At 56.9% G+C, this 16,723-nt stretch overlaps 7 protein-coding genes across 7 annotated transcripts; 5 read left to right on the top strand and 2 right to left on the bottom strand.

Moving 5' to 3' along the window:
• Window positions 1-852: 852 nt before the first annotated feature.
• SPRG_13753 (hypothetical protein) lies at window positions 853-2,817 on the top strand (the record flags this gene model as incomplete). Its single annotated transcript, XM_012353509.1, has 1 exon — window positions 853-2,817. The coding sequence occupies exon 1, from the start codon at window positions 874-876 to the stop codon at window positions 2,815-2,817; it is 1,944 nt and encodes a 647-aa protein (XP_012208899.1). The 5' UTR covers window positions 853-873.
• An 802-nt stretch (window positions 2,818-3,619) lies between these two features.
• On the top strand, window positions 3,620-6,018 carry SPRG_13752 (hypothetical protein; the record flags this gene model as incomplete). The annotated part of the gene is made up of 3 exons (XM_012353508.1): window positions 3,620-5,110; window positions 5,163-5,616; window positions 5,670-6,018. Exons 1-3 carry the CDS (start codon window positions 3,784-3,786, stop codon window positions 6,016-6,018), a joined length of 2,130 nt encoding a protein of 709 aa, XP_012208898.1. The 5' UTR covers window positions 3,620-3,783.
• Window positions 6,019-6,610: 592 nt separating this feature from the next.
• On the bottom strand, window positions 6,611-7,873 carry SPRG_13751 (hypothetical protein; the record flags this gene model as incomplete). Its single annotated transcript, XM_012353507.1, has 1 exon — window positions 6,611-7,873. One exon carries the CDS (start codon window positions 7,871-7,873, stop codon window positions 6,611-6,613), a length of 1,263 nt encoding a protein of 420 aa, XP_012208897.1.
• A 489-nt stretch (window positions 7,874-8,362) lies between these two features.
• On the bottom strand, window positions 8,363-10,407 carry SPRG_13750 (hypothetical protein; the record flags this gene model as incomplete). The annotated part of the gene is made up of 4 exons (XM_012353506.1): window positions 9,471-10,407; window positions 9,092-9,419; window positions 8,532-9,030; window positions 8,363-8,490 (listed from the first exon to the last, which is right to left on the bottom strand). Exons 1-4 carry the CDS (start codon window positions 10,358-10,360, stop codon window positions 8,363-8,365), a joined length of 1,845 nt encoding a protein of 614 aa, XP_012208896.1. The 5' UTR covers window positions 10,361-10,407.
• Window positions 10,408-11,672: 1,265 nt separating this feature from the next.
• On the top strand, window positions 11,673-12,637 carry SPRG_13749 (hypothetical protein; the record flags this gene model as incomplete). The annotated part of the gene is made up of 2 exons (XM_012353505.1): window positions 11,673-12,367; window positions 12,461-12,637. The coding sequence occupies 2 exons, from the start codon at window positions 11,673-11,675 to the stop codon at window positions 12,564-12,566; spliced, it is 801 nt and encodes a 266-aa protein (XP_012208895.1). The 3' UTR covers window positions 12,567-12,637.
• A 680-nt stretch (window positions 12,638-13,317) lies between these two features.
• SPRG_13748 (hypothetical protein) lies at window positions 13,318-14,285 on the top strand (the record flags this gene model as incomplete). Its single annotated transcript, XM_012353504.1, has 2 exons — window positions 13,318-13,364; window positions 13,415-14,285. The coding sequence occupies 2 exons, from the start codon at window positions 13,318-13,320 to the stop codon at window positions 14,283-14,285; spliced, it is 918 nt and encodes a 305-aa protein (XP_012208894.1).
• A 1,102-nt stretch (window positions 14,286-15,387) lies between these two features.
• On the top strand, window positions 15,388-16,717 carry SPRG_13747 (hypothetical protein; the record flags this gene model as incomplete). The annotated part of the gene is made up of 3 exons (XM_012353503.1): window positions 15,388-16,066; window positions 16,126-16,486; window positions 16,535-16,717. Coding segments are annotated over 3 exons (1,223 nt in total), but the record flags the coding sequence as incomplete, so codon positions are not given.
• Window positions 16,718-16,723: the final 6 nt, after the last annotated feature.

Raw genomic sequence — 16,723 nt, 5'->3', positions numbered from 1 at the left:
CAGCAGTCAGTGGACGCCCACGGGAAAAAGGATGCGAACGTTCTTGTGGCGCGCTCCTTGTCGGGAGATTGCCCTTTCTGCGGATTGGCGCAAGTGGGCCAATGAAAACGCAGGAAGCACATGGGCTTCCCAACTTGAAGTCAAAAACACCCAACTTTTCGGCGCCTGTCTATGCCTGCGACGGGGCTTGATAGATCTGCTCACTTCGGAGCCCTCACGAATTCGAGACTCCACGGTGTTTGCAAGTGTCCACTGGCACGCCTGCAGAGTCGCTGGATCGCTGCCTGTCATTTCTTCCTGACTACCAACTTGAGGATTCGGCGCATGCCACATACAACTAAAAATGCAGCGAGAGAACAACCAGCCCTCGCGGACTTGCGAGGCAGTCGTTCGTCGTTTGTTGGTTCATCGCGAGGAGGTCGTCGGTAGTACAACATCAGGAAGTCGCGCGTGTGTTGGGCAAAGGAGGAGGTAGATTACCGCGCCTGCCAACCGAGTAGCGAGGAGCCAGGTCAAGACGCGCAGGCAGACGCCGAAATCGAAACTACTCACGGTTTGGCCGCTCCATCAAAAAACTCCATCGGCTTGTCTACCGAAACGCTAAAACGCCCTGTATAGCTCAACAATGCAAGCCAACTGCAAGCCCGTTGTGTCGCCCACAGAAATGAAGTTGATAGGCGACAGCGTGGCGCATCAGCGGCAACGAAACACAGATCATTCAAGCCCTGCTCGTGGCCGCCGCGCCATGGAGGAGTCACAATGAGAAGCGGTTGCGCATTCAATGCGTTGCAGTTTCCCAACTATAAAAAAGGCCCGATTGCAAAAACATACTCGTACCTGTTTCTTGGTTCCCGCGCCCACAGTTCGAGACACATGCAGCAACCACTCGGTCCGGTCCTCGTCAAGCTCAAGGCCACGTCGCTGCGGGAATGGTGCGACCATGCCGTGCAAGCCATTGTGCTTTTACTGGGCGTTGGCATCCTCGTCCTCGTCTCGGTTGACGCGACCGTCAACAATTGGGCGGTCAACGACTTTGTCGGGAACGGCCACGCCTTTGTGTCACCACTCGGTCGCGTCGACAATGCGCGGCAGCTCGAGAGCGAGTACAGCTTTGCGCTGCACCATAGCATCTCGGACCTTTCGCGTGTCGCCAACTGGATGCTCAATTTCACCGTGACGAGCATGGTGTCACGGAGCCCGGAAATGTACTTGCTCTCGGTCGGCACATACACGCTCACGTCCGGCGCCGTCGACGTCTGCGGCCTCATGAAAGGCGTGTACCCACTCGACTTGAATGGCACGCGCACCACCCGCCTCGGCTTTGCGTCCAACTCGATCATGTACATCCGCGGAGATGCGCTCAGCCATGCGTTCACGTCGGATCGATCCGACAACTTGGCGAATGCGAGCATGAAGTCGGCGGCGCTGACGAGCCTCGGATATGCCCCCGCACGCACCAACGTCGACGTTCGCTTGATGCAAGACCTTGTCTTGACCAACACATCGGCGGCCCAGACCCACAATGTGCACTTTTACCGGATTTTTCCCAAGAGCTTTTGCACCGGGTGCCACACGGTCGCCGAGCTTGGGTTCGGGTCGTGCAACATGACGTTTGTGTACAACGACTCGGCCAAAGTGGTCAGCGTGACGACAAGCGCCAACCTGATCGGGTCCGTCTACAAGGTCGGCTTGTTGTTGCCGCAGTCGATGTTTTCATCTGCGTCCCACTACGTGAAAGCGATTGCGATCGTGTTTGCGGTTGGCGGGTACTTGGCGAGCCGTCGGACGGTGCAGTGGAAAGAATTCGATGCGACCAAACTCGACTCGATTTGGACCAAACTTTTCCGGATCTTGTCGCCGAAAGTGTTTCCGTACCCAAGTTGCGCGCTCCGCTTTGACATGTTTTGCTACAATTCCGACATTTTTGTCTTTTTGTTTGCGACCGGCGTCGTGCTCGATATGGAAAACAGCTTGTACTACCTCAAGACGATGAACATGTACAACGCGCCGGCACCCATCTTTCGCTACTCGATGCAGCTCTACGGATTTACGACGCGACTGCTCTGGTTCAACTGCGCGCTCCTCAAGCTGCTCAAGATCCTCTGGCACGTAATTGGGTCGGCGAGCTTCAATGGCGAGAGTGCCCTCATGGCATTTCTGAACCTCCGCAACGTCACGTCGCTCTACCTGAGTGCGATCTTGCTCTTTTTCGTGCCGGCGTTCATCGATTACAACAGCAGCGTCACCATGACGCTCGACAACGCCAACGAGTGCCTTGACACGATCCACGTCGATGCGTTCGAGAGCTACTACATCCGCGCTGTGCCCGCAATCGCAGTCGGTCTCGTCGTCAACGTCCTCTTGATTGCTGCGTTGGACCATATGGTGCACTTCAACTACTGGCAGCGCGTGTCCAAGAACTCGCTCGCGCGCCAAGCCATCTTCAACAGCAGCTCGATTCTATGCGACTACCTCGACGGCATCGACATGGACGGCGTGGCGGTGGTGCTTCATTGCAAGGCGCGACGACTGAGCACGCTGCAGTGGTTCTTTATGAGCCACATGGTTATGTTTGGCCTCCCCGAGAAGGAACTCCGCGCCAAAAAAAAGTACTTGGTCGGGTCCGCGGCCACCACCAACCGGACCGCCATGCAGTCCATGAAACTTCCGAGTGAGCCCAGCGCCAGCACTGGGCGCTACATGGTGGTGCAGGACGGCGACCACCATATGCACCTCGTCGATGAAAATCTGAGCGATGTGACCGCCCTTGTGTACAACATCAAGGTGCTCAAGGACCTGCCAATTACGATCGAGTGAGAAGGAAGCACGTCATCGACGCCCAGCACAACACCACGTGGTAGCTACATGCACACGGCGTGTTTTACATCAATAATCATTAACTGCGCTTTGACTAAAATTGATGGCGCAAGCACGAACCAAGGACGAGACGAGCGCTTGGGACGACTGCGAAGAGGAGCCCAGCCACTCGACTTGACGTCAGAAAGGTTTCAGCGATGCCTCAAGCACGGACATATGACGAGGTGGTATCAGCGCATTGAGGTGTCGTTTCAAGCTGACGAAGCCGGTCGCACCGGCATGTTCGTACAGACCATGGTCGATATCTGCTTTGTTGTTTATGGCCTCAACCAGCTCCGTGGCGCCTACAGTAGAGCCACGCCAGTACGAGCGAATGGACGAAGGGGAAATTGCTTCGTAGACTCTCTGTACACAAATGGTTAGTTTTTGGAATAACGACGACGTGTCCCTACACTTTAAGGCAGTCGTATTCGCTAACATTGCTGTGTTGTCCATGTCACGGCCTATGCAAGCCCTCCTCCACCAATTTCATTCGGTTTGAAGATTTATGCCTGTGAGCATCCCGCTCTTCGCGATAGAGCATGTCAATTCAAGGCACATCACGGTGCCAATTCCTTGCGCCTGACGTGGCGACGCAGCGCCACCAGTCGAGGACCCACGCCCCTTGTCACCACCTATTTTTCGACAGGCACATGCATACATTAACAGTAATAAACAACGACGACCAATTGTCGTGTTCGATCCGTCGGCATTGAAACCGCAGATTCGCAGCTGCATACTTGACCACCGTCGACGCAATCTTGGAACCTTAAGCGCGCGACTCGTGGAAGCAAGCCTCCTTCGAATCCATCTGCATACAAGCGAGCACACTAATCTATCTTGGCCTCTGGCTTTGCCGATTTCAAGCAGCCATCCGCGACAGCGCAGTGTTGCCTTTTCATCGCCACGGCCAAGCAAGAAGCGAGCATGCGTTGGATCTCGTGTCTTCTTGTGGCCCTTGGCGTGACTGTCCACGCCCAAACGCTCGATGCCGGCGTCTGCGCCAACGTCGTTCGCAACTACGACTACCCCGGCAACGACATTGCAAGCATCAAGGTGTCGGGCACGGACCAGGCGCAGTACGCGGCGTGCTGCGACGCGTGTGCCAACAAGGACGGTTGCGCTGGCTTTGTCGTCAACTCCAAGAAGTGCTACATGAAGAGCAAGATGGTGCAGTCCGGTTACAAAGCCGGCCTCATGTCGGGGACGTACTCGTTCACGTCCGAGACCTGCTCGAGTCTCAAGCGCAACGTCGACTACTCGGGCAACGACATTCGGTCGCTCACTGTCAAGGGCAACGACCAAGCCCAAGCCGATCTTTGCTGTGATGCGTGCTCCAACACGATCAGCTGCATTGGCTGGGTCGTCAATGGCAACACGTGCTACCTCAAGCACAAGATGGTCTACTCTGGCGCCGACACGGGCTTGCTCTCGGGCAAGTACACGCAGCCCAAGATCGAGTCGGAGACGTGCGGCAACCTCATCCAGGACGTCGACTACAGTGGCAATGACATCCGAGACTTTGCGGTCAAGGGGTCGCCGCAAGATCAGACGACCAAATGCTGTGACGCGTGCTCCAAGCAGGACGGCTGTGTTGGCTTCGTGACCCACACTAACACGTGCTGGCTCAAGAAGGCGTGGGTCAAGTCAGGCACGAAGATTGGTGCGATGGCCGGGACGTACACGGCACCGCTCCCGACGTCCGACACCTGCGCGGCCATCACGCGCGGCACCGACTACCCTGGCAACGACATTCGTAGCTTTACGGTCACGGGTTCGGACCAGGCCAGGGCCGACGCCTGCTGCGATGCATGCACCAAGCAAAGCGGCTGTGTCGGCTGGATCACGCACAGCAGCACGTGCTGGCTCAAGAGCAAGATGGGAGCCGCCAACCCGCTTCCGACGGCGCTCGCCGGGACGTACGCGGCGCCGCTTCCGACGTCGGACACCTGCGCGGCCATCACACGTGGCACCGATTACCCTGGCAACGACATCCGTAGCTTCACGGTCACGGGTTCGGACCAGGCCAGGGCCGACGCCTGCTGCGATGCATGCACCAAGCAAAGCGGCTGCGTCGGCTGGATCACCCACAGCAGCACGTGCTGGCTCAAGAGCAAGATGGGAGCCGCCAACCCGCTTCCGACGGCGCTCGCCGGGACGTACGCGGCGCCGCTTCCGACGTCGGACACCTGCGCGGCCATCACACGTGGCACCGATTACCCTGGCAACGACATCCGTAGCTTCACGGTCACGGGTTCGGACCAGGCCAGGGCCGACGCCTGCTGCGATGCATGCACCAAGCAAAGCGGCTGCGTCGGCTGGACTCACCCACAGCAGCACGTGCTGGCTCAAGAGCAAGATGGGAGCCGCCAACCCGCTTCCGACGGCGCTCGCCGGGACGTACGCGGCGCCGCTTCCGACCTCCAAGACGTGCGCGGCCATCACGCGCGGCACCGACTACCCTGGCAACGACATCCGTAGCTTCACGGTCACGGGCTCGGAGCAAGACCAGACCGACAAGTGCTGCACGGCGTGCTCCAACACCATCAGCTGCGTCGGCTGGATCGTCCACAGCAACACGTGCTGGCTCAAGCACAAGCTGGGTGCGTCCAACGCACTCTCGACCGCACTCTCTGGCCAGTATGTGCAGCCGGCGATCTCGTCGGGCACGTGCAGCAACCTCGTTCAGGACGTCGACTATGCCTTCAACGACATCAAGCACTTTGCCGTGACGGGGACGCCCCAGGACCAGACCAACCAGTGCTGCGAAGCGTGTTCCAAGCAAGACGGTGCATTGGCTTTGTGACGCACAGCAGCACGTGCTGGCTCAAGCACAAGATGGTGCGGTCGGGCCCCATGGTTGGCGCCATGGCCGGCACGGCACCCCTCCAAGTGCCCACGTCGCAGGTCTGCGGCGCCGTCACCACCGGCGTCAACTACCCCGGCAACGACATTGTGAGCTTTCCCATCAACGGCACGCGCCAGGACCAGACCAACACGTGCTGTGATGCGTGCACCAAGACCACGGGCTGCCTCGGGTTCGTGCTCCACGACAAGACGTGCTGGCTCAAGTCGGTCTTGACTAACCTCACGCCCTTGAGCAGCGCTGTCTCGGGCACATTTGTATCCGGTGGCTCGGCCCGGCGCGCGTGCTACGCCTAGTTGATCTATGACTGCGCTTCCCTGTTCTACCTCGAGTCTATCGACGTCCAACTTGCTGTTTCTTGTATGAAATGCCTGCTAATATACATTTCCCGTCTTGAATTTGTCGGTATTGTTAAAGTGAGAGAGCTCACAGAAAGGATATTCGAGAACCAAAACTATGAAATTAGGAGCCTAGGTAATAACTCGCCAGAGTCCGATCATACGCGTACCTCACTGTATGGTGGTAGGTCGACGTACGCGCAGCCTTTTCACTCACCCTCTCTGGTATTGCACCTGGCATTGTCTGACTGCACACCGAGACTCCAGACGTACTACGTGATATCTATCTACTAACGTTAGTACCTAACATGTTCCGCGTTCAAATCAAATGAGCAAAAATGAACTCTATCAGATTTCGCATTCGTCACGCTGGAATATGCGTGGGAGTTGGCACCAGCTCGTGGGAGTTGGGTTGTACAGCGCACGGAAAGATCCATTTCCTGCGGCGAATCCCACTAACCGAGTGATAGCTTCAACGAAACAACCCAAAATCTTCAACTCTGGCGACGTAGGGCGACAACAGCTCATACGGGTTCTTTGTGACACTTAATTACCCAGCGGCTACGGTTGGTATTATCGTGCTTGCATCGGGGCACGTGATCGCACACAGACGGGAGATGACCGTCGGCTTCTTGTGCAGTCGCAGCACCGTCTCGTCCGTGTACAGGTTGTCCGACAAGTCGATATGGCGAAGTCGCTTGCACAGGCGGCACGTTTTGACGGTCGCGGCCAAGCTTCGATCCGTGAGCTGGTTGCGATCCAAGCGCAGCGACTCGAGTGCGCTGCAGCCGACGAGACCCGGCAAGATGGCCGTGATCCCATCGTCAAACAAATCGTTGGCCGACAAGATGAGGTGCTGCAGCGCGCGTAGTGTCGGGAGGAGCGGGCCAACTGCACGGCTACCCTGGATCATGAGGTAGCAGTGTGACAAGTTGAGTGTCGTGAGCTGCGCCAAGTTAGGACCGAGAAGTGTCACCACGCTCGTGCTGGGGTGCCACGACAGGTCGAGCGACATGACGCGAGCGGCCGCCAGCTGCGCTTTCAGTTGCGTCGTGTACGACGTCGGCGCGTGCGGGTACTCGATGCGGAGCGTGCGCAGCGTGCGTGGCAGTGGCCGTTGCACACATGCTTCCAAGAGCATTTTGGACTGCGATAGGTTGATGGTTCGCAATGTACGGGAGGCCGCCAAGGCGGCTGCGAGCCGCGTCGCGGCCGGTGAAAGCACAGCGCTATGATACGGCTCGGCATCGATCCAAGCAAACGACATCACGGGCACTTGAAAGAGCCACGCGATGAGCGCGTAGCTGCCGCTGTCGGACAAGAGATCGCCGCTGTACGAGCTCGCGTGCAGCTGAAAGTCGACAACGTTCGAGTCTTGGAGGCGGTGCAAGATCGGGTCGATGTCGCGGCCCCGCCATTGCGGGTGGTGGACGTGTATATGCAACTTCGTCGCGTGCACGCAGTGGCCAATCGCCGTGGCCAGTCGCCCCAGCGTCAGTGCTGTCAGCGGTACATTTGGAGGCTCGTTTAGACAAAGCACGAGCGACTGGACACGGTGTCCGTGGTGCAGAAGTATGTGGTGTACCTGCGAGACGGTCACGCTCTCAAGGTCCAACTGCAGCCGCACGGACGATCGAAGCAGTATTTCCAGTGGCTGCAAGGAGGGCGGGAGGCGGTTGAGCAGCGCCAAGCTGCCTTGCTCGAGGCGACACGACGGGTGCCAACGCAAAAACCCGGCAACGGATCGTACATCGGGCTGTGCGCGGGCAACGTCATCAAGCGAGACGTGCGGCCATAGAGCGTCTTCTGCCATACACGTCGCAAGATACATCGCGCAGTGCAGCGGTGTCGTCCAATGGGAAGCCCCCACGGCGCGAAGCAGCGTAAACAACGCGGTCGATGACGACACGTACTGGGCAATTCGCTCGATAAGAGCTGGAGGGACGACCTGTGCCGGTTGGGATTTGTGTACCATGGAGCCTGTACCGATGTGTCTCTATTTGTGTCCACCGACGTGCCGGCGGAGAAGTTGGGTGGCGTTGGCGTTCAGCAAACGGCGCCCAAGTTCTCGCCAACCGCGTTGGCGCATGCGAAGAAGCCTCTTCGCATGCTTATAGCTTATTCCATCGAAAGACGTTGGCGGTCGTTGCTTCAAGCGTCGTCGCGCCACGAGCGACTGCCACGTCGATCGTCACGCAGGCTCTAAAATCGATTCTCGCTCTAAAAATCCACCAGCCAATCAAAAACGTATAAACGGCTTCGAATTTTCTGTTGTATCCAATCATTGCGTCGATTTGCTATCCTAGTGCAGCACGACGGTTGTGTCCTTGAGGATTTTGATATTGTAGACGAGGGGCGTAATATCCGCGAACTGCGCGTCGAGCAAGTGCACATTGCGGTCGCCGTCTTGCACGACCATGCACTTGTTGACTCGTGTCGAATCTTCCGAGCCCGTGGCCGTCGTAGCGGACGAGAGCACCAAGGTTTGATGCGTTTTTTTCTTCCCTGGAGCTCCTTCTCGGGAAGGCCAAAGCACGTAACATGGTTCATGAAAAACCACTGCAGCGTACTGAGGCGGCGCGCCTTGCAGATGAGCAGCGAGCCCTTGCTGTCGGCACCATGGTCGGGCTCGATGCCGCTGAGGTAGTCGCACAAGATGGAGCTGCTGTTGAAGAGGGCTTGGCGCGCAAGCGAATTCTTGGCCAGGAGCTGCCACGACTTGTAGTAGAAAAGGTGGTCGGCCGCCAAGATAACACCGAGGTTGACGGCAAAAAGCACCGTGACCGCGGGCACGGCGCGGAGGTAAAAGCTCTCAAACGCGATGACATGGATGGCATCGAGGCTCTGAATCTTTTGGTTGAGGTCGTGGCTGACGCTGTTGGTGTACTCAATGTACGGCGGGACGTATGCGAGCATAATGGCACTGGCATACAGCGACGTGACACTTGTAAAATTGAGGTACCCCATGATCTACACGTGGGTTCTTGCTGAGATGTCGCATGTTTCTATATCAAGTGCGACTGAAGCGTACCGCGCTTTCACCATTGTACGACGCGGTCGAAACAAGGTTCCAGACAATCTTGAGCAGCTTGAGGACCGCGCAGTTGATCCAGAGAAAACGCATCGTGAGTGCATACGTTTGTAGCATGTACCCAAACGACGGCGCATCCGAGTTGTACACATTCATGACGCGCAGAAAATAGAGGCAATTGCCCATGTCGAGAAGCACGCCGGCCGCAAACAAAAAGACAAACAAGTCGGAATTGTAGCAAAACATGTCAAAGCGGAGCGCCAAACTCGGGTACGGAAAGTATTTTGGCGAAATGGTCCGCAAGATTTTGGCCACAATCGAGTCGACTCTGGAACTATCGAAATCAGCCCATTGGACGGTGCGACGGCTCGCCAGATACCCGCCGACGGCAAACACGATCGCCATGGCTTTGATGTAATGAGATGCCGACGAAAACGCCGACTGCGGCAACAACAAGCCGACCTTGTAGACGGACCCAACGTCGTTGACGCTGCTGACAATCTTGAGCGTCTTGGCCATGTCGTCGTACATCATGGTCGCCCGACAATGGCCAAATCCGAGCTCTGGAACGGGACTGCACCCGGTACAAAAGCTCTTTGGAAAGAGCTTGAAAACATCAATGCGGGACGGTTGGAGGCGCGAATGGTTGGCAATCGGAATACCAGTTGTGAGACGCATGTCGGTGCCCGTGCGACCCGGTGTGTACCCGAGGCTCTGAAGCAAATCGTCTTGCATACTCGCATTGGCCATCATCTCGGTTGTAAAGAGGTGAGAGAGCGCACTGCCCTTGTAGTACGTCACCGCGTTGGAGGCCACACCGAGGTATGCGATCGAGGACGCAGCAATGTCAAAGGGGTACGTGGCGACTAGAATCTCGCACTGGTCGATGCTATTCGTCGTAAGCGGGAACGACCCGACCGAGATGAAGTAGAGATCCGAGCTCTTGGTCACCATCGCGTGCACGGTATAGTTGACCATCCAAAACCCGATTTTGGACAAGTCGTCCAATCCACTCGTGCTCGGAAAGCTGTACTGGGCCTCGAGGTCCGCCGCGTGCGAGACCGCCGCGATCGGTGTCAAGAACGCGTATGCGTCACCGATATAGTCGTTGAGGGCCCAGTTGTTGGTGACGCTATCGATTGCGACCAGTAAAATGACGACAAGACCGAGAAGCACGTCCAACTGCCGCATAAGCGTTGCCAAGCGCGCGCTCGGCGGCTTGACACGGACACCGTACGACGTGGGACCATCGGGCGTCAGCGGCAACATTCTGCACTCTATTCGCGTCGTCTCGTTGTGTCGCTCTATGAAAGCAGGTTTCTCCACCCATCGGTTTCATGGCTTTGAATATCTATCGTATCCAAAAACAACGTGCACTTTCTAACGTATACCTCGAGCAACATGACCGGTCGATGTCGATGTATCATTCGCTGCCCTCTACGCACCGCGACGCGCGTGAACCAGCCGTCGCGTTCAGGCTTGTGCGTGGCAATTGACGCAACTGCCCTGTCGCTTTTAGCGCAAAGCGGTGATTTGGTTTCAACGACGGAGCGAGTGCACTCTAAGTTGAAACGGTTGCAATCTCTCTTGGCGCACGTCGAGACCAAACTGCGTGGGCCATATTCGTTCTATAGTGCATGTACACCCACGCACGAGTCTTCCCTTCTGGACGACGAAGGACCTGCAATGTCCGTGTTGCGTCCGTGAATGTCGACACCTGAGACGAGCCGATCTCGTCATAGCGATCCCATAATCTCAAGATCTCGAAACGGCGCATACGACGACCCGTAGTTATGTGGCAACTGGCAATGGTGTCAAGAATGATGCAACGCCGTCACCACGTCGCTCAGTGCGACGAAGAAGGCCGAAACTATGGCAGCTTGACGATTCCTTGGCTGCACGGACCAGGGTACCCTTGGCACGGACGCTTTCTCTTGCTCACATGATGGCGAGCGGCGGTGGCACCACCGATAGCGTTTCGTCGTCCCGCCCATTGCCCAACACGACGCCTGTCTCAAGAGCAGCAACCGCTCGAGTCTTTTTCGCGTGGAGAAAAGCGGCGGCCAATCAACTAATCAATCAGTCAATCAATCAGTCAAATGTCTTGGCGTTGAAATTAATGGCTCACGCCTAAAAGAGCACCAAGTAGCCATAGCAAATCTACGTGCACCATTTCGACCACAAACGTTCCAAGAAATGGGCTATATCATTGCCGAGGACGTGCATCGAACAAATGGCCATCGCGCGTCGAAGAAGCTTCTCGACGGCAGAAGCTAGCGCGCATTAGTGGTAGGCATGTCTCTCTATAGCGATGAAGAACCCAGATACCGACCGACAGGTACAGTCCTCCTACACTGCCTCCTACGCATGGTTTGATTGAAACACAACTGTACCAGGACCATTGAGCTGGAGACACAACAAGGATTCATGCCCATGCACCATCGCCTTGTTTGGATCCCACATCTCAAATCCATTGCAGAAGGCGTCATTTTAGCCAATCACATGCCGTCAAATACAACGTCAACTTCAACAAGTAGCGTGGCATGGCCAGAAAGGGCAATGTCAGATCCGCTTTTGCGTCATGCGTTGGGTCAACTTGCTGAGCCTGCTGCTTCTCTGCCTCGCGCCGGTCGTCGAGGCCGCTGCCTGCACTGACGACGAGACGGCGGCGGCCCTCGTGCCATACAAGGCCGAGCTCGCGCTCAACCTCGCGCTCTGCGGCAGCGACGTGGGCTACTCGACGGCTGCGATCGCCAACGGCGACTTTTTCTCGCCGTCGACGACGACGCCGGCGCGGGTCACGGCCTTTCTTAAAAGCGTCAACTGCCGCGCTCTCTTCATTTTGTATCAAAAAGCCACGAGCAACTTGAGATGCTCGACAGGCTACCAAGGCGTCACGTTTGAGCAGTACGCCGCCACGCTACTTCCGTCCAGTGCCGCAACCCCAACGACGCCGACGACGGTCAAGCCCGGCACGGCCAACTGCACCGACGAGAGCGCCACGGCGGCATTTGCGGCCATTGAGGCCGAGCGATCGCGGTTCCTCTTGCGCTGCGCCATCGACATGGGCAGTATTCCGGTCGCGTACCTCTACAACAATACGCTCAAGCACAAAATCACAGACGCACAGTTTACGGCCTTTTTAGCCAGTTCCGACTGCGCGGCGGCGGTCGTGGTCGAGAAGAAGGCGTGGGGCGCGGTCGTGCCGCCCTGCGTCCTCTACGACGGTGCGCTGGCCTTTACGACAAGAGAGATTAGCGCGTGGACGTTCACCGAGTACGCCGAGCGCTTCTACGAACGAAGCATCCCCTCGACGACGTCGCCGGCGCCGAGAAGCACCACCGCGGTGCCACGCACCAGTACTACGAGCACCACCGCGGCGCCACGGCCAGTTGCCCAGTCGACCGCGGCACGATGCTATTCGACGAGTGCTCTTGTCGTCCTTGCCTTGGCTGCATGGGGTTGCTACAAGTGAGAAGCTTAGTTGCTTTAGGTATGAACCGTTTTTCACCATGTTCGGCACCTTCTCGTCAATGAGGCGCGAGGAGCAGGCCCGGGGTGTGTCATGACGCATGAATCCAGTATATACCTACGTAATGACTAGCCAAGGGAATTGGGACGAGCAATCTCCGTCTTCTAAACTCACTCGCAAGGGCTCGTTTTGCGCATTTCTAGTCGCCAGTGGACCACTCCCAAGGGGCCACATGAAGGCCTTGACGACGCGCTCCGTGAGCTGGGTCATGGCGTAAACGAGTACTACATATTGCATGTTTGCGTGCCCTCAAGTTGCCACCAGGAGCGAGTACAACCTCCAACGAGATGCTGCTGCTGCAAACTCGGGATGAAAAACGAGTGGCTGTCATAGCATCGAAGCCGTTCGTCGCGCCTCGAAGCTCTTCGCCCTTTCCACGCAAATGATTGGTGCATCGGACTACTGCTACCGTGCCTGCTCCAGTTGTGGCCCACGGTTGACCTCGCCTCGATCGTCCCTCGCAGTTGCCACCGCTGGAATGGGAAATTCATCGACAGCTGGTATAGTAAAACACACACACTGCCATATCGTCACACGAGTCGCCATGGCAATGGACAACATGTACCACATGGTGGACATGTCATGGCGCAGATGATCGTCTGCCCTGGACGCACCACTGACCACGGAGCCCAAACGTCCAATTCCTCGTCATCCGCCAATCCAACGACACCAACCGAATCAATCTAGCCAATCAATGACCGCCGTGACGACCAAAAGCTACTTGTTGAAGAAAATGCGCTCGTACAGGCGACCTGGAACCTCACTTTTTCATTGGAGATGCGCTGGTATAGCTACCTGGCGCTCGCAGTGCTGTGTCTCTCGCTGCGCGTTGACGCTGCAAAATGCACGGACGCCGAGATCACCACCGCCCTCACACCGTACTCGGGCTCGATCGCAAGCGCGATTACACTCTGCGCCAACGACATGGGCTACACGCAGGCCGACCTCGTCGCGGGCAAGTTCCTCTCGTCGTCGATGACGCCGGCGCAAGTGACCGTCTTTCTCAAGAGCGGCAACTGCCACACGGTCTTCGCCATGTATCAATTGGCGACGGGCTCGCTTCCGTGCGCCTCGCAGTATCAAGGTGTGACGTTTGAGCAATTCGCCGCGACGATCACCCTTCTTCCATCATCCACACCGGTCACGCGAACGCCAAAAACGGCCACTCCAGCAACGAGCGAGTGCGCTGACAGTGTCGTCGTCGCGGCCTTTACACCCGTCGACAAGGAGCGCACACGCCTTCTGGAGCGCTGTGCGATCGACATGGGCAGCATTCCCGTCCAATATCTCTACAACGGCACGCTCAAGGCCAAGATCACAGACGCGCAGTTTACAGCGTTCGTGGGCAGCTCCGACTGCGCGGCTGCAATCACGATCGAGAAAAAGGCGTGGGGCACGATCACGCCGCCGTGTCAAATCCAATTTCACTCTCTCTTATTCTCGACGGCCGAGATCAGTACGTGGTCCTTCAAGGAGTACGCCCAGCGCTTCTACGATCGCTCGATCCCGTCCACGAATGCCCCACCCGGTGGCAGCAGCAGCGGCAATGTGACGCCGTCGCCATCCCGCACGACGGCCAAGCCCGGTGGCATGCCATCCGCGTCTGCGCCAAGCATCTCTATTTCGCTGTTGCTTAGTCTTGTCCTCGCTAGTCTCTTGTAGAGAGGGATAACATAAATGTCAGATGCATTTCCGACTTTGTCGGTCTACAGTTTATATACCGCGAGTGCGGTTGGGAGCCTTCGAATGGACCTTCGGCGTGCGAAATCAACCATAACTAAGCTCCAGCCTGTGCCAACTTCCTGGATCCGGCACCGCTGCATGTTCTTGCCTGGAGCCGCGCCAAAGAACGATATATCAATGACCTCGTACCGGTATCATCGTCCGTTCGCTGTGTCGAACCGATGACGCGCCAGAAGCAAAGGCACATTAGATGCGACGCGTCACAAAACCGTTGCGCCCATGAAGGAACGTCTCTCTGGGGCAACCAACCGCATTGATGCCACCGATAGCCGTTTGTCACTTCTAGTTAGTCCCTACAAAGTACTTCATATAGTATACATATCAACGAATACAGTATTCAGCTTCGGGTCGTGCCAAGACATCATTTTGAGATTAAGACATAATTTTGAGATACATATGTATAATTTTGAGATTGCCTTTTGTGTCACGAAACGCGACGCCGACGGTTTCGCGGCAACAGCCGGTACAACCTATTTATCCATTTCGTCTCAATCCGGTCCACCTTGGACATTGTCTTAAGCGCGTCGCTCGCCATACCCCATAGACCAGCTCATGAGCTACACCCACGCAATTGAATCCTTGATACCATGCCCTGCTAGATCCACAGTTGCTGCTGCGTAGCGAAAGCGCTTCGTCTGTACACGCCATCTGTTGCCGCATAGAGCAGTGTACTATTACATTTTGACAAGGCCCGCACTCTCGGTATCAAATGATAACATCATTTCATAAGTCCATATTATAGATTTCGCGAACCTAGCTGTGCCATTTGAACCTTATTCGAATGTCGTACATGTACACGCATGGAGTCTGATGCCTTGTGCACCACTCTCTCGCACGCCAAAATGAGACACTATGGAGAATGCTCGTCATGATCATGGGATCGGGTTGACCACCTGGTTGCGTTTTCCAATTCGTGAGATGCCAGAGTCGCGGTCGATGCTTGCGGCGTATCGCAGACAGCGACGGCGGCGACGTGTCCTTCATCCACGCTGACTCGAAGCAGCCTATTTTGCAACTTGCTATGGCCGTCGCCGTTGTCGTCGTCGGCCTCTTGCTCGGGGTCGTCGTCTCGCCCATCGCCGCGGCCGTTGCGACCATCTACCTCGAGGCCAACTACAGCGGCTTGTCGCTCGACCTGGACGTCTTTAGCGGCAACGCGAGCCTGCCGTGGTCGCTCGGTATTGCGTCGTTGCGTATCTCGCCAGGGTACGAGGTCGTGGGCTACGAGGCGCCGGCGTTCCAGGGCTACTATATGGTCTGGGATGAGGACGCGCCGTCGCTCGGGTCGATTTGGTCGTCGCGCATTCTGTCGTTCAAGGTTCGCCCCGTTACGAACGACCTCGTGCTGTCGCCCAACAACCTCCAAAACGTCGTGAGTGTCTACCAAGCGAGCAACTTTTCCGGGCAACGGCGGTCGCTGCACCTCGGAAAGGCCACGTTCAACTCGCCGCTGGCGCGCGCCGTCATGTCGATCAAGGTCACCCCAGGATACCTCTTTGTCGCGTTCGACGGACCTGACCAATCGGGCAAGTCGACGTCGTTTGCAGCCGACGCTGAGGCGCTTGCGACGTGGGACGCTCGCATTCTATCGTACGACCTTCGACGAGTCTCCAATGCGACGGTGACACCAGCAACGCTCGTGCCACCGCCGCGCCCGTCGACACCACCCACCCCGACATCGACCGACGAAGCGACCAATTGTACGTACTTGTTATATGTGTTTTGCGATGGCTTTTGTTGACAACTTTCTTGACGGTAGACACCACCATCATCCTTGTGTGCACGGCCGCCGTCGTCGTTCTTGTCGGTCTCGTCGGTCTCTGCCTCTTGCGCCGCATCAAAGCTGCCAAATCCAAAGGCACGTCGACCTCCCAGGGCGCCACATCGCGTCACAGCCAGGACGAGAGTGCGTCACTGGCGATCTCGTTTGACGCGATCTACAAGCTCGCGTTGGACGGCTCGCTATTGTCGCTCGAGCAACTCATTGGCTGTGGCGCGTACGCTGAAGTGTGGCGAGCCTCGTTCCAGTCACAGCCCGTCGCGGTCAAGACGCTCCTCTCAAACCGCGCGACAAACCAAGGCATATCAGATTTTGTGCACGAAATTGCACTCATGGCCAGGTATTGTCATATCACTTTTGAACTGTCTCATTTCGCTTTTTCGTCTAGCTTTGACTCGCCTTACATTGTCCGTGTCCTCGGCGCGACGTGGCATCGCCCGTCGGACCTCAAGTGCATCATGGAACTCATGAACCTCGGCGACCTCAAAGACTACTTGGCGCACCATTCGCCCAGCGCGTATCCGTGGAGCCAGAAACTCGCTGCGATCCAAGCGATTGCCAATGCGCTGGTGTACTT

This window comes from Saprolegnia parasitica (assembly GCF_000151545.1).
Source record: "Saprolegnia parasitica CBS 223.65 unplaced genomic scaffold supercont2.126, whole genome shotgun sequence".
Lineage (NCBI taxonomy): Eukaryota > Oomycota > Saprolegniomycetes > Saprolegniales > Saprolegniaceae > Saprolegnia > Saprolegnia parasitica.
The sequence above is the reverse complement of the archived record's forward strand: the minus strand, read 5'-3'. Positions and strand labels throughout refer to the sequence as shown.